The 16,191-nt window shown below is 42.6% G+C and overlaps 1 protein-coding gene across 1 annotated transcript; it reads left to right on the forward strand.

The window, feature by feature from the left end:
- Positions 1 to 1,513: 1,513 nt before the first annotated feature.
- TREX2 (three prime repair exonuclease 2) lies at positions 1,514 to 5,837 on the forward strand. The gene is made up of 2 exons (XM_075260612.1): positions 1,514 to 1,591; positions 5,106 to 5,837. The coding sequence occupies exon 2, from the start codon at positions 5,130 to 5,132 to the stop codon at positions 5,784 to 5,786; it is 657 nt and encodes a 218-aa protein (XP_075116713.1). The 5' UTR covers positions 1,514 to 1,591; positions 5,106 to 5,129; the 3' UTR covers positions 5,787 to 5,837.
- Positions 5,838 to 16,191: the final 10,354 nt, after the last annotated feature.

Raw genomic sequence — 16,191 nt, forward strand, 5'->3', positions numbered from 1 at the left:
TCCTCTCATACTACAAAGACGTACTGATAGGCAAAAATGTACATTGCCAGCCCAATATGGAGCTCACAATCTACAAAAATAATAATAATAATTGTTAGTGTGTGTGTGTGTGTGTGTATATATATATATATATATATATATATATATATATATATATAAAAATACAAAATGGAGGACTACTCATGGAGGATTATGTTTAACATTTTGCTGGTACTATAAAAGGCAATGTGTTTTTTTTTCTGCTGTGTTTCTTGCAAATGTGGCCTTAGCCTTAAAAGTTAAGAGTTTTGTAGCCCCCAAATTGTATTTTCATACAGTTGACGTATCTACAGGATGGGTCATCAGTATATGATCTATTAGAGTTTAATACCCCAACTCCGCATGGGTCATCTGTTCTAGTAGCTTCTGAGTGTTTGGAAGCTGCTAGTGGACGGCGGGTGGCACATGGAACGCCGCGCCTATTCAAGTAATAGGGGCAGTGCTGCAGTTCACTGGAATCGCCACTATGTAGTGGATGGGGCTGCTGCCATCACTCCTATTATCTGACTATTTGAAGGGCCCCCGGAGGCTGCTAGGACAAATGATCTGTGCTTATTCTGTGTGTCAGACTCCAACAGATCATGCACTGTTGACCTATTCTGTGTATAAGTCATCAAAATTCAATTTGGGGCCAGATAACCCCCTTAAAGAAAGAGGTTCTTCAGCAGCTATAGTGTGCTGAAATTTGGTTGGCTGCTATGGACAACTTTTTTTTAGCAACATACACCTGAATCTGTGTGTTTGACACCTCTGTGTTAGGAATGGGAGATTGGACATGTCAGAGAAGAGACCCTCTAACAATAGGATCGCATGCTCTAGTGAATGTTACATTGTGACAGAGGTTTTGTTACAAATGACACAATACACACACGTATACACACGTATAATCAAAACACAAAAGCTCAGCCTGCTAAAGTTACCGGCTGCTTTATTTAAGCAACATCTTCTCACACTGAAGAAGGCTTGACACATAAGACACGTCCACTTGGCACTATCTTGTATCTTTCTTTGTGGTCAGCTACTTCTAGACATAAGCAGGGGGTTTTCATGTAACGTAAGCTGTCTTCTTGGACATTTCACACAATTTCACGAGTGATGACCATTCAGCCATAAGGAGTCATCTCAGATATACACAACACCTAAACAACATATCAGAATGATAGTCCATAATTCCAGCAATTTGAGGCATTTCCATTTCAGGCGCACCCAATTGTCAGGGTCCCAACGGTGAACTCCCCCCCCCCCCCCCCCCATGCCATAAGTGATTGTCATATTAACCAGGTGTTTGTCTAGTACAGCAGGCTTTTCAGGCTAAGTGAAAATGAAACTTGTGCTATAGTAAGTCGCCTCCAGGAAGTCTGTGGCCTGCATTCTGACTGGTTCCTCGTCAGCAGTGACACACATGGAGGGTGTGCTTACACAGAGCTCTATGGGTGACACTCCTATGCAGCCAGTCCTACCCTGGGAGTGGACCACACACTATATAAACCTGCCCGTACTTGTCCACAGACATCAGCTATAGCAGCACAACTAGGACTGTCACCGGCTTCAGGTAAGATCTTATATATATAGTATTGTAATGTAGAGACCATGGGAGATCCAGCACTGCTGGGGCTAGTAGTGCGTGATCCTCTGCACTATACAGTTCAGGAGCATGGATAAAAAAATTCTAGCAGGTAATTGCATAAATAGCAATGCCGAATGTAATGGCTCCTCCAGGAATGACTAGTTTAGCAGTTGTCTGCTATACTGTATAGACTGCGGAGAAACTTGCTTTCCCTTACAGTTTCTTTGCAGCTGCGCTCAGCAAGCAGGCTGGAGCTCAATTATATGTAAGAAAATTGCTTAACTAGCAGTCCCCTTAAGTTGGGTAACTTCGGGCCAGAGATTACAGCCATGGTGTGACCATCAGAAACTGGTGAACAGCATTGTCCTTGCTTTGTTTTCTGGGAATGACAAGAATAGAGGAAGGGGCAGCGGGGTCTTCATGTGGCACTTTTGCATTTCATTGGGACAGGACAATCTGCTTACATTGGACTGCATCATTACCAAATCCTACCTGTGCTGTAACCATAGACATGTAATGACCAGTCCCGCTGTGATACATCAGTACCTGCTCCTATTATATCTTTATATACATCAATTGTCAGTATGACTAAATGATTCTGAAGCCCACCCTCCAACAACCCTTGAAAATAGACCAAGGTACCCTCTAAATTTGGGTGTCTTCTGTGGGATCATTGTTATGTTAGAGCCCACTGGAGGGTCCTGTACTACTCCGGTGAGCCAGGCAGAAACTGTATACAGTCTTTCATTTCAGAAGACATCTGAGCTGTCATAAATTTTGATATGTGGGGTACTGGCTGCTGTGACCCCCACATCCACTGAAACAAAGGGGCAGAGGCTTTCAGTTTCTTTGATCAGTTGACAGCGAACAGAACAGTATTCAGACACCTAGAAAGCTGTATAGCCCACACGCAGCTATCCAAGTAGAGCCAATTACACATCTTTTGGCCCTTAGTTTCAGGGGTCTCAATGCACAGATCATGTTTCTGGTACATCAATATGACTTTGCTGAAGTCTTTTGACATAACAATTAGACTCTGTTCTCACAGGGCAACTCGGAGCTGATTTTGAGGCAGATTCTGCTCCTAAATCAGCGCCAATCCTCTGGTTCTGCAAAGGACCAAAATCTGGAGTAAAATCTAAGGCTATATGCCACCTCACATTCCTGCCCTCACACTTTCAGCATTTATGACACTTGTGATATTGAACTACTGCCTTATAGGTGCAGGTTCAAATTTTGGAACTCTTTAGGCAAATGTCTTCTAACATCTATTCACAGTACAACTGCATTCTCTATAGTTTAATTTAGGAATTCGAGTGACCACTGAAGTGTATGGTGAGTACAGGTGCAGGAAATTTGTGTATGAGGGTCCCCCGACCTCAACTACCAGACATTTACAGCATATCCTAGGCATATCTTTAACCCCTTAATGTAGGTGGAAGTTCTCAATGGTTCCCATGGTAAACAGCAGACAGATATTTCCCAGACCAGCCCGACCATCCCAAAAATGATATCCCAATACCTAATTGAAGCAAATGACATTAATTGCTCTGATAAGACAACCCCTTAAAGGCTAGGATCACACCTGCGCCTCGTCTATGTTCGAGGTTTCCGTCCCCGAATCCACTTAATGCTAAGGCCCCATGTTTTGCGGAAATACAGCTGATTTTGTTGCAGGCTTTTGAGCCAAAGTCAAGTAAGGCTACAAAAGGAATATGAAATATCTAGGAAGTTCTTATACTTCTCCCTTCTGCTCAATCCACTTCTAGCTTTGGCTCAAAAAACTGCAACAAAATAAGCTGCGTTTCTGCAACGTGGGGCCTCAGCCTTAAAGGGATTCTCCACAGCAAAAACAAATTTCTCCGGCAACTCTCCGATGATAAAATATAACTTTTAATCAGAAAACATCATAAAATGACAAAAAATTTGATGTCGATCACAAAATAAAGAAAAAAAAATGTAAACCCCCTAAAAAACGCAGACGCGTTGCGGAACCATCGTTCCTTCCTTAGTGCATTGCACTGAGGAAGGAACGATGGTGGAAGGAACGATGGTTCCGCAACGCGTCTGCGTTTTTTAGGGGGTTTACATTTTTTTTTCTTTATTTTGTGATCGACATCAAATTTTTTGTCATTTTATGATGTTTTCTGATTAAAAGTTATATTTTATCATCGGAGAGTTGCCGGAGAAATTTGTTTTTGCTGTGGAGATATTACACTCAAGGAATAGAGTGTGTTGCCGTGCACCCCGAAGAATTTAACCATTGAAAAGCCGATGTCTGATATCAACCTGTGGGTGAGCTGAACCTTTTTGTACCTTTTTTTGTTAAAGGGATTCTACCATTAAAAAACTTTTGTCTAGGTAACACGTCGGAATAGCCTTTAGAAAGGCTATTCGTCTCCTACCTTTGGAAGTGATCTCCACCGCGCCGTTCGTTGGAAATACCGGTTTGTACTGGTATACTAATTAGTTCTCTCGCAGCGATGGGGGCATCCCCATTGCTGCTCGAAAACCGACTCCAGCACCACCTGTCTTCTTCTACATCCTCCCCTTCCTTCTTTGGCTTAACGTCGGACGCCTGCGCAGTACGCTCTGTTCGGCGAAGTTCGCCAAACAGAGCCCTACTGCGCAGGCGTCTGACGTCCAGCCGAAGAAGGAAGGGACGATGCAGAAGAAGATAGAGGCGGTGCTGGAGTCGGTTTTCGAGCAGCAATGGGGATGCCCCCATCGCTGCGAGAGAACTAATTAGCATACCGGTACAAACCGGTATTTTGAATGGCGCGGCGGAGATCACTTCCAAAGGTAGGAGATGAATAGCCTTTCTAAAGGTTATTCCGACGTGTTACCTAGAAAAAAAAGTTTTTTAATGGTAGAATCCCTTTAAAGACTTTTCTCTCTGCATTTTTCCGCTCTTTTCGGGTGGAAATCCAGCAGACCCAATTGAAGTCTATGGGGTTTGCGTGGGTAACCACTTTTTGAAGTGGATTAGGTTTTCCATTGGGGGGCCAAGAGGATCCCCTCAATGGAAACCTAAACACAGGCGTAAATAAGGCGTAAATAAGGCGTAAATAAGGTCCCTTCCTCAGCTGTGATCCCCAGGATCAGTCCTCACAAACCTAAGAATTTATATATACTGCTCTATATACGATTTACGCAAACTATTCCCAATAATTTAGCTATATTGACGTTCACACTGACAAACCCAACATGAGCATCTTACCTGATGTTTTTATGGGACATTGCACTTTACATAATGACACTGAGCTAATGTTTTTATGGGATATTGTAGTATATAGTCACTCATAAAATCTGGTTACTACCCTTTTATAGTAATTTATCTACGTACACCGTGGTGGTCACAGGAAGTTCGATCTGCTATACTACAGACTGCTCCTCCAGGCCGCACTGACTTGTTTCACATCCATTCAAGATAAGGATAACATGAGAGAGTGTAATATCTGTGGTTTCTGTTGACATGTCCTATTATTTTGTCTTTCAGTATCTTCTATCACTGGTCTCAGTTATGGGTGCAGAGGTAAAAACATTTGTCTTTTTGGACCTGGAAGCCACAGGTCTAAATCACGATCAACCAAAAATAACAGAGATCTGTCTGGTTGCCATCCATGTGTCCTCTCTGGAGAACCCCGTCACCAATGAGTCTGGTGAGGTACAGCTTCCTCGGGTTATGGACAAGCTTTGTCTATGTGTAGATCCAGGAAAACCCCTTACTCAATTTGCTTCCAACATCACCGGCCTCAGCAACCAAAATCTCAATAACAGCGAGAAACAAAAATTTGATGCCAACCTCATCAACACAATTAACGAATTTATCAATCGTCAGGCCAAACCGGTCTGTCTGGTTGCCCATAATGGATTTTCCTATGACTTTCCCCTCTTGAAGACTGAGCTCCAGCAACAAAATGAAGACTTTCCTGGTTCCATGTTGTGTCTGGATTCTCTCCATGCTTTCCGAAGCCTGGATCCATCTTCCAGGTACATCAAGGGAAGGAATACCCTGCCTGAAATATACAGGCGATATTTTGGAAAGGAACCAAATGATTCTCACTTTGCGGAGGGAGATGTCCTGACCCTAATCTTGGTCTTCATCTGCCAAACAAGGGAACTACTTGAGGTGCCCAGTTACAAGACGTGGGACCAGATAACACCCATGTACTCGTAACTGGAAACAATGATGGAGGCCCACTAGGCAAAACATTTGAACTGGATCTCCTCTACCTTTTTAGGTCAGGAACCCTCCATTTTTTTTAAAGATGAAAGGACTCTCTGTGCTTATGTATCATTGTAATGTATTTTATGACTCTTATTTTGTAAGCTAATAAACTTTTTTAAATTGATAATGTTCATTTGGCAGTTACTATGGCCCAAAGGGCAATTGCATCTTTAACCTTTTATAATCTGAACTCGTAGCACCTTAGCTGTCTCCATCAGTCCTATAGACACTGAATGGACTAGCAAACCATCCAGGGGACAACAGACCCCCGTTCTTGTGGTCAGAACCCTCAGCAATCCTACATTTATCACCCATGAGAATTTGTCCATCTTCGTAATATGAGGGGTAAGTATTCCTCACTAGCTCCTACTGTGGTAGACCTACTTGTTTTACTCTCAACAGGGGACCCTCCTAGTAAACTGCAGTTGTCAAAAGTGCACATCCCCATTTATGACCAGGTTCTATTTAGTTGTATGGGTGTGTTTTGATTCTTATATAATATGTTTATGAATCATATGGATCTGTTATTGAGTAGGCTGATACCAGGTTTCGTCACATGTCCCAGGAGGTGAATTGCACTCCCTATATCGGCCATTTGTCATCACTTGCGGTTTTATCAGTCAGTACAGAATGATTTCTGACACATACAGGTACATAAGTGACTCATCCCCTATATTTATACATGTTCTGTACAGGCCATAGCTCTGGACTACATAGTCTACTATGTGAATTATTCCATATACAGCTGTGGAGAGTATAAGGCCACCACACCACATACTGGACAATGTATCTATATTACTCACCATCAGAGACTGGACACTGCATATATCACTGACCATCAGGCACAAGACACTGCATATATCACTGACCATCAGAGATTGGACACCGCATATATTACTGACCACCAGGCACAGGGCAAAGCATATATCGCATATATCAGTGACCATCAGGCACAGGACACTGTATATATCAGAAGATATGCAGAAGAGAAGAGGCAAGGAGAGCGCTGGTCCAAGATAACAATCCTTTTTCTCACTTTTTTCATTGGGGGACACAGCACCATGGGGTATAGACCTGGCCACTAGGAGACAGACACAAGGAAAAAGAAAATCTGTTGGCGATACCGTGCCACAGCACTGTGCATGAATTCAGTTTTAAACCTAGTGTAGGAGTCAGACATGACCTGACTCAGGTCATTCTGTCTTGTACCATTTTTATTTTTTCTTTCAGGTGCAGGGGGGTCTTTGGCGTGTACACCACACTAGTTGTACCCCCTATGGGCGCAGCGATGTTCTTAAGCATCTCAACAGTCACCCTGTCCCCATCCTCTGCTTGCTTCATCAGCGGCCGGACATTCCAGTGACCCCACTCCCAAGTGACCCTGCGGTGCCTGAAGATGCCAGATAGGGTGAGTGGAAGGGGCAGGTATTTCATTGGAAACTACAGGGAGAGTTATGTAGTCACTTTTTCCTCTAATGTGTTTTTTTTTTTTTATACTGTTCTTTTGCCATTTCAGACATTTATTTGTTAAATTGAGATTAAATCTTTTTTTTACCCTATATGTTAGACAGGATAGTGCATAAAGTCCCCTGATGAGTGGTGCATTACTACACCAGGAAACACATAGGAACTAGGGACACTTAGGGTCAATCTTGAGGGTCAGCTTGGTACTGCCCTTGTAAGGGCGGCAGCACTTTTGGGGTTTGAGGGCTAGCATTGGAGGGTGAATATAGGGACCTCTGTTCTCCGTTGTGATGCACCTTCACTGTGGGGCTCCCGCCTACATATGTTGGTAAGATCTTTCCATTTCTTATCTATTTCAATATCTGCTGTGGCGACAACTCCTTTAGATGGTATCTCTGCAGGAACCTATTTTTAAAGTATTTATTAAACATAAAGTTTTATATGTTGCAACAGAGCCTTTAGATAGCTGCTGGAGTAACTCCACCAGGTAACGGGCCCTATTTACTTACCGATCCTCGCTCATGTTCATGGCTGCCGGAGCTTCCCCTCCTGAGGAGGTGGCTGTGATCAGGAAGGTGGATTGGTAAGTGAGGCTGCAGGCCCGCGAACCCCACAAACACCGCGATCATTATACTCGGGGGTCTTTACAACCAGGAATCTAAATCTAAGGACTCCCTTAATCAGGTATAATACATTTCCACCTATAACTCTCAGTGGTCAAAAAATGCACAGTATCTTCAAGAAGTTTTGGAGAGTTCTCTTATGTGATCCGGTTTTGAAGAAATATTTACAGCCGTTTCACGAGGATTTTCCCCGTCTTTTACTCCTACAAAGGTCAGTGCGATTTGCAAGGTGAGCTCTTTTGTATTCATGAAAAATTGACCAATCGTCATAACCGCGCTGTCTGAACCTAAGTTACAAATCACGGGCAGATCTTTCAAAAGCATCATTGGTGGAACAGATGCGGCGGGCCCACAAGAACTCCCCGACTGAGATATTTCGTATTAGATGTCCAGGATGCTGGTTTTCTGTGGAGAAAAGAATTTGTGGAAGTCTCTACGATGATCAGTATGGATAGAACCATCCGAGTCAATAGAAAGCTGTAAATCAAGAAAATCAAAGTTCGTTCAACTCCTCCTCCAGGTAAGCTTGAGATTCAAATCATTATTGTTTAAATGGCCCATAAACAATTTTAAATCTCCTAAGGAGCTCTGCCAGATGAAAAGTACATCATCAATGTACCTCCAGCAGCATTGTACTGTTAGCAGCATTGTTCAATTAAAGGAATAGGCTCCACAAGAAAAATGTTCCTTTCCCACAGCCCCAGGAACAGATTAACATATGAGGGTGCACAAGACGCCCCCATAGCCTTTCCCTGGAGCTGTAGGAAGGTGGAGCCATCAAACAAAAAGAAATTATGAGTTAACATAAATTCCAAAAGTATTATAAGAAGCTTACCGAGACCAGTGTCGAGATCCGAGATTGAAAAGAAAATCTCAATGGCATGAAGACCATCTCAATGTTTACTAGAAGTATAGAGAGACTCCACATCACAAGTCACTAAATACATGTCACGTTCCAAATGTACTCCATCAATATTTCTCAGGACATCCGTAGAGTCCTTAATGAAAGAGAGAAGAACTTCAACAAGGAGTTTTAAGTCAAAATCAATAAATTTATAGACAAGGTCGCACAAACTTCCCACACCTGAGACTATTGCGCGGCCCGGTGGACAAGCGGCATTTTTATGGATTTTAGGTAATAAATAAAAAGTCGCACAAGAAGGAAACTCTGGGTACAAGAAAGAAAGTTATTTTTGAGTAATAATTTCCATCATCCACAGAGGCCTGCAGCAAAACCAAAAGTTCAGAAGAAAATTTTTGTAATGGGTTACAGGTCAACTTTTACATTTACTTATACATTATCTTAGGCCTGAGGATGACGTTGCTGCCTTTGTCTGATATAATGGTAATATCACACATGCATGAATGTTCTCTTATTGCTCTCTATTGAGAAGGAGTACAATTATCGTGTTGAATTGATTTAGGTATTTTTAAAAATTCCTCACTGACCAACCGTACAAAAAGATCAGCATTGTTTACTAACGTTAATGGGGGACATTTCTTAGAAGAGGGAACTTGCCTGATATAGTAGAAGTCTGTTCATCTAACAGACCCTGAAGAACCTGTACAGCCTTCTGCTCAATGCGTGTTGGAAATACATCAGATAGAATCTCTTGATGAAATTGTTTTTTTAAAATCCTACAGTGTCAGACGTGTTTCCCTGCTTAAGCCAGTAGATGTCCAGGTCTATCTGAAGTTTGCTAGAGAACATTTGGATGATCCAGAAGAGTACTGGGAGAATGTCATATGGTCAGATGAAATCAAACTGTTTGGTTGAAACATAACTCCTACCTACTGTGAAGCATGGGGGTGGAAACATCATGCTTTGGGACTGTTTCACTGCAAAGGGAACAGGACAACTACTCCGTGTATATGAAGGAATGAATGGGGCCATGTATCATGAGATTTGAGTAGAAACTCTTTCCACCAACAAGGGCATTGCAGATGAAACGTGGCTGGGTTTTTCGGCATGACAATGATCCCAAGCACACCATCAAGGCAACAAAGGAGTGGCTTGGTAAGAAGCATTTCAAGGTCCTGCAGTGGCCTAGCCATTCTTTAGATCTCAACCCTATATATAGAAAACCTTTGGAGGGAGTTAAAAGTCTGTGTGGCCCAGCATCAGCCCCAAAACATCCCCGCTCTAGAGGAGATCTGCATGGAGGAATGGACCAACATACCAGCAATAGTGTGTGCCAACCTTGTGAAGACTTACAGAAAACATTTGACCTCTGTCATTGCCAAAAAGGTTATAGAACAAAGAGATTGTCTTTTGTTATTAACCAAATACTTATTTTCCACCATAATTTGCAAATACATTTTTCCAAATCAGACAATGTGATTTTCTAAATTTGTTTTCTCATTTTGTCTCTCATAGTTGAGGTCTATCTATGATGTCAATTACAGGCCGACTTCATCTTTTTATGTGGGAAGCTTGTACAATTGGTGGCTGACTAAATACTTTTTCCCCCACTGTATACACCCGGTTATTCTGTACATCCATGAAATCGCATTGCTATTTCTTAGTTTTTGTTTGTTGAATTTGACGCTTCCAGGTACTGTCCTCCTCCTCCTCGACCTCTCCTCTGCCTTTGACACAGTTGACCACTCTCTCCTGTTAGAAATTCTCTCATCCCTTGGTATCTCAGACCTGGCCCTTTCCTGGATCTCCTCATACCTCACCGACTGCACATTCAGCATCTCCCACTCACACACCACCTCCTCACCACGCCCTCTCTCTGTAGGTGTCCCCCAAGGCTCCGTCCTAGGACCCCTCCTGTTCTCCATCTACGCCCTTGACCTGGACCAACTCATAGAATCTCATGGTTTTCAGTACTACTGCTATGCCGATGACACCCAAATCTACATCTCTGGACCAGACATTACCTCCCTGCTGGCCAGAGTTCCAGACTGTTTATAAGCTGTAGCCTCCTTCTTCTCCTCCCGCTTTCTCAAACTCAACATGGAGAAAACAGAGTTCATCATCTTCACCCCACCCCATATGGCCCCTCCACCTGACCCATCTATCAAAGTTAACGGAACCATAATTACCCTTGTCTCACGAGCCCTTTGCCTTGGGGTAACCCTGGACTCCGACCTATCCTTCAAGCCACACGTTCCAACCCTCAACACCTCCTGCCGCCTCCTACTCAAGAACATCCATCAAATCCGCTCCTTCCTCACCCCTGAAACCACTAAGATGGTCATCCAGGCCCTCATAATCTCCCGCTTAGACTACTGCAACACCCTTCTCCATGGACTCCCAGCAAACACCCTCGCCCCCTCCAGTCCACCTTAAACTGTGCTGCTCGCTTAATTCACCTCTCCCCCCGATCTTCATCGGCTGCTCCACTCTGCCAGTCCCTCCACTGGCTCCCCATAGCCCAGCGAACTGAGTTCAAGCTACTGACGTTAACATTCAAAGCGATCCACAACCTGTCCCCTCCATATATCTCCGAACTACTGTATATACTCAAGTAAAAGCGAAACCTAATATAAGCCAAGACCCCTAATTTTACCACAAAAAACTGGGAAAACTTATTGACTCGAGTATAAGCCGAGGGGGGAAATCCACCATTGCAGATAAAACGTACAGCCATGTGCATTACAGCTCAGTAACTCCATGTGCCTCATAGTAATAGCAGTTAACCCCATCTTGTCCCTTACATTAACCCCCTGTGTGCCTCACATAAGAGTTACTGATATGTGGGACTTATGGAGGTAATAATTAGGTATCTTCATAATTAAGGTCCTTCATTAGTATCCTCATGTGTCTCACATATTAGTAACCCTTATATGGGGTACACAGGGGTTAATATGAGGGACATGAGAGCGGGTTTTTTTTTATCTCACCCTTCCCTGGTGAAGTAAATCAGGAATGGGTGTGCTTCAACTGACTCCTAAAATCCTCACTGATGTGGAAGATATCTTAAACACTAGGCTGTGAGGTTTACTGAATTTAGGAGTTAATATCACATCACACTATATATATATAGTTTTAATATTTCCAATAACAGTGGGGTTTTAATTCACAATTTTGCCATTTAGAAGTTATAGTTTAAGTATACCCACCCATGTAGTTATGTTCTAAAATACGTGTAGACGGTTTACCAACAAAGCTTGTCACCTCTGGTCCTTCTCTAACATGTTACCATTACCACCACATATTATAGCAGTGTTGCAAGCTGACTGACATTTGTTGAGATGGGGTCCAGTAATTTCTAGTTATATCCTTGAACAAGATTGTTTGTTTGTTTCTCCTGGTCTCACTTTAAACTTTACTTTATTATTTGCTATACCCATTTTTTCCCACTAGAGGGAGACAAAGCCAAAACACACTTCAACATCTACAGCTGTAACTACAGACCAAGGTCATGAGAAGGGATGGGACAAGTTCTCCAGTTGCGTAAGTCACACAGTGATGTCACAGTACAGGGATAATACACACAGTGATGAGACAGTACAGGGATAATACACACAGTGATGTCATGGTATAGGGATAATATACACGGTGATGTCACAGTACAGAGATAATACACACAGTGATGTCACAGTACAGGGATAATACACACAGTGATGTCACAGCACAGGGATAATACACACAGTGATGTCACGGTATAGGGATAATACACCCAGTGATGTCACAGTACAGGGATAATACACACAGTGATGTCACAGCACAGGGATAATACACACAGTGATGTCACAGCACAGGGATAATACACACAGTGATGTCACAGTACAGGGATAATACACATAGTGATGTCACAGTACAGGGATAATACACACAGTGATGTCACAGCACAGGGATAATACACACAGTGATGTCACAGTACAGGGATAATACACACAGTGATGTCACAGCACAGGGATAATACACACAGTGATGTCACAGCACAGGGATAATACACACAGTGATGTCACAGTACAGGGATAATACACACAGTGATGTCACAGTACAGGGATAATACACACAGTGATGTCACAGTACAGGGATAATACACACAGTGATGTCACAGTACAGGGATAATAAATAGGGGCTTAAAGGGGCTCTATCATTAGAATTTGGCCATTTGGGATATTCATATGCCTGAATAGCCTATAAAAAGGCTATTCAGGTGCTGCTAATCGTTTTTTCAAGACACCCCCCCTTTTTTTAATATATATCAGTAAAACTGATATGTAAATGAGCCCCTCCGTGCACCCTGGGCGTTCCCCTTAGCCTCCGTGCACCCCCAGTGTCATACCTTGCTACCTCCCACCTCTGTGCTCTAATTAGTCTTCCTCCTCCCTGCTAGTAACCGCCTCCACCGTTTTCTTCAGCCTAGGGAAATGAAATCTTGAGCATGCGCAGTAGCGTTCCCTTTGGAGTGCTACTGCACATGCTTTCGCGCCATTTTCTTGTAGAGAGCTGCGCAACCGTACTACGCATGCACAGAATACTCACGAAGTTAGCCTATGATTAGCAGCATAAAGGCTATTCAGGCATATGAATATCTCAAATGGCCAAATTCTAATGAGAGAGCTCCTTTAAAGAGTTAGTCCCAGCATTTTTTATTTATTTATTTATTTTTTTAATATATAACAGAATGAATAGCTGATGGAGTAGTCAGATGAACTGGAAATATTCTAAATAAAAAATAAAGCTTCATTTTTATTAAATAAGTTTAATAAAAACTGAAAACAGAAAGGGAGACAAAACAAAATCACGAGGGAAGGCAGAAATAATGGATTCATACACAGAGTTATAATACCCTTCCCATGGGCTAAACAGATCAATTGGATAACATCCAGTTGGGTCATTTATAGTTATACGTGAGGAGTCAAGGAATCGTTCAAACTATGTGAAAAGTGATGAGAGGGCCTCAGCGGTCACGTGTGGCTGGGTCTCCTACCACACGTCAAGAAGACCGGACCCCACTGGGAGGCAACATGGAAAGGTGAGTATGATTTTTTTTTTTTTTTCCATCACCCTGGCCGATATTAGACTTAAACGGGTTGTCTATTGTTGCCTTAAAGGGGTTGTCCCATCACAAGGATCCTATCTATACTGCTAGTTTATGTGGATATAAAACTTTTCCTAAATACATTGCTTTATCAAAACTGCTTTGTTTGGCCGCTATCTTAATTTATTCACTTAATTGTTGACACTGGCCCTTGGGATTATCTGCTCATTTGTCAAGTGAAGTATCTGCCTGCTTCTGCCTTCTCTCAGGGGGGGAGGGAGGGGCTGACAAGTAATGGAGCTCCTCATATAGGGGAGGGGGAGGTGAGAGCTCAGGGATTACTGTGCTGTTTATCTTCAGCTTTTCCACTTATCAGCCGGGTTAATTGAATTTGGCTGATAAGGGCTGAGATAAGGAGTCCATTATGTAATGTAAGTGCACTCAAAGCTACCTCTGCTACATCAGCTTCTACATCAGCGTCATACTGTGGATCATAGCAGATAGCAGAGCAAGTGAAACCCCGCCCACCAATGTGCGGGGAAATCCAGGAAGTGAAGAAAGTACAGAGCCTTCAGGTTGCAGAACAAGAGGGCCTTTTAAATAGATAGATTATCTGCTGCTCATTCTCAATCAATTCCCAGTGTTAGATTAGGGTTATATAGTTTTTTAATTTTTTACCACTTGATAAATAATAATTAGAAAAAAATTGAGACACCCATTAGATTTTATAGATTTCCCCTTATGGAGCAGTGGTATTTTGCTTCCAACTTCAACTAAAGCACAATAAGGCAAATATGTGAGAGGCCTCACTACTGTTTCAGATCTAGAAGATAGACATATAAATGGAGATTTATGAAGGTCGGTGCAAAAAAGAAAAAGTCGCAAATCTTTGTTGTTAAGTGAATTTGTTAAAAAAAATTTGCAACTTTATATACTTTGGACAACCGAAAACCAGTGTACAAGGCCTAATAAATCTGCCCCATAGAATTAATTTAGTATCTGTATGAATAATAATTCTTTTTTTCTTAAAGGGTTCTGCAAGACTTGATATTGATGTCTCATCCTTAGGATAGATTATCAAAACCAGATCAGTAGGGGTCCAACATCAGGCACCCTCACTGATTAGCTGTGTTAGCACGGAGCCAGAAGCTGAGCTATCTATACAATGTGCTGAAAACGTTAAACAATGTGGTTTCCTGGTGTTGGATCCTCAACAACCCATTATTGATGACCTGTCTTAAGGATAGGTCATCAATATCAAGTCTTGGAAAACCGCTTTAAAGGGGTAATCCAGGATTAGAAACTATGGCTGCTTTCTTTTTCACAGGAAATTACATCATGTCTGTTGGTCACATGGCAATGCTTGCCATCCTTACGGCATCTTTGAAAGAAGACTTTTTCAATATCTTCATTCAAGATATGTATTAAGTTCTGTTTCATGGACAATTCCAAGTATTGAGGATCTGAAATTAGGAAAAGATAAGAAAGATTAAAAAAAAAAAAAAGTTCCTCTGCTTTAGATCCAGCCAGATCCCAACTTGATGGTCCAAGTTCTGTAGACGGGAGGAACCTTGGAACTATGGCAATGGACCATCTGAGAGAGCTCGATTTATGTCTGGGGGAAGAGCCAGTGATCAGATCCTCGGAGATGATTCTAGAACATGTAAGTACCATACAATTTTATTAAAATAAAACCTAAATGTATCAATTCATGACAAGCTGAGCCCAAGGGAGTTACCATGGGGGCCCCTTCTATATTCAGGCTGGAGGGCTCAGACCAGTGGCGTAACTAGGAATAGCGCCCCCCCCCCCCCTCCGACACTGAAGACCTCGAACGAACCCCTAATAAGCATTCCTGCGTGCTCTATTATGCTCCATAGTGGCCCCTTCACACAGTATTATCCCCCATAGTGGCCCCTGCACACAGTATTATAACCCATAGTGGCCCCTGCACACAGTATTATCCCTGATAGTGGCCCCTTCACACAGTATTATCCCCAATAGTGGCCCCTGCACACAGTATTATACCCCATAGTGGCCCCTGCACACAGTATTATACCCCATAGTGGCCCCTGCACACAGTATTATACCCCATAGTGGCCCCTGCACACAGTATTATCCCCAATAGTGGCCCCTGCACACAGTATTATACCCCATAGTGGCCCCTGCACACAGTATTATACCCCATAGTGGCCCCTGCACACAGTATTATCCCTCACAGTGGCTCCTGCACACAGTATTATGTCCCACTGTGGACACCCATAAACAATTATTATACTCTGACCCCAGAGTATAATAATCGGAGACCCGGGGGAATAAAAA

This window comes from Leptodactylus fuscus, chromosome 11 (assembly GCF_031893055.1).
Source record: "Leptodactylus fuscus isolate aLepFus1 chromosome 11, aLepFus1.hap2, whole genome shotgun sequence".
NCBI lineage: Eukaryota > Metazoa > Chordata > Amphibia > Anura > Leptodactylidae > Leptodactylus > Leptodactylus fuscus.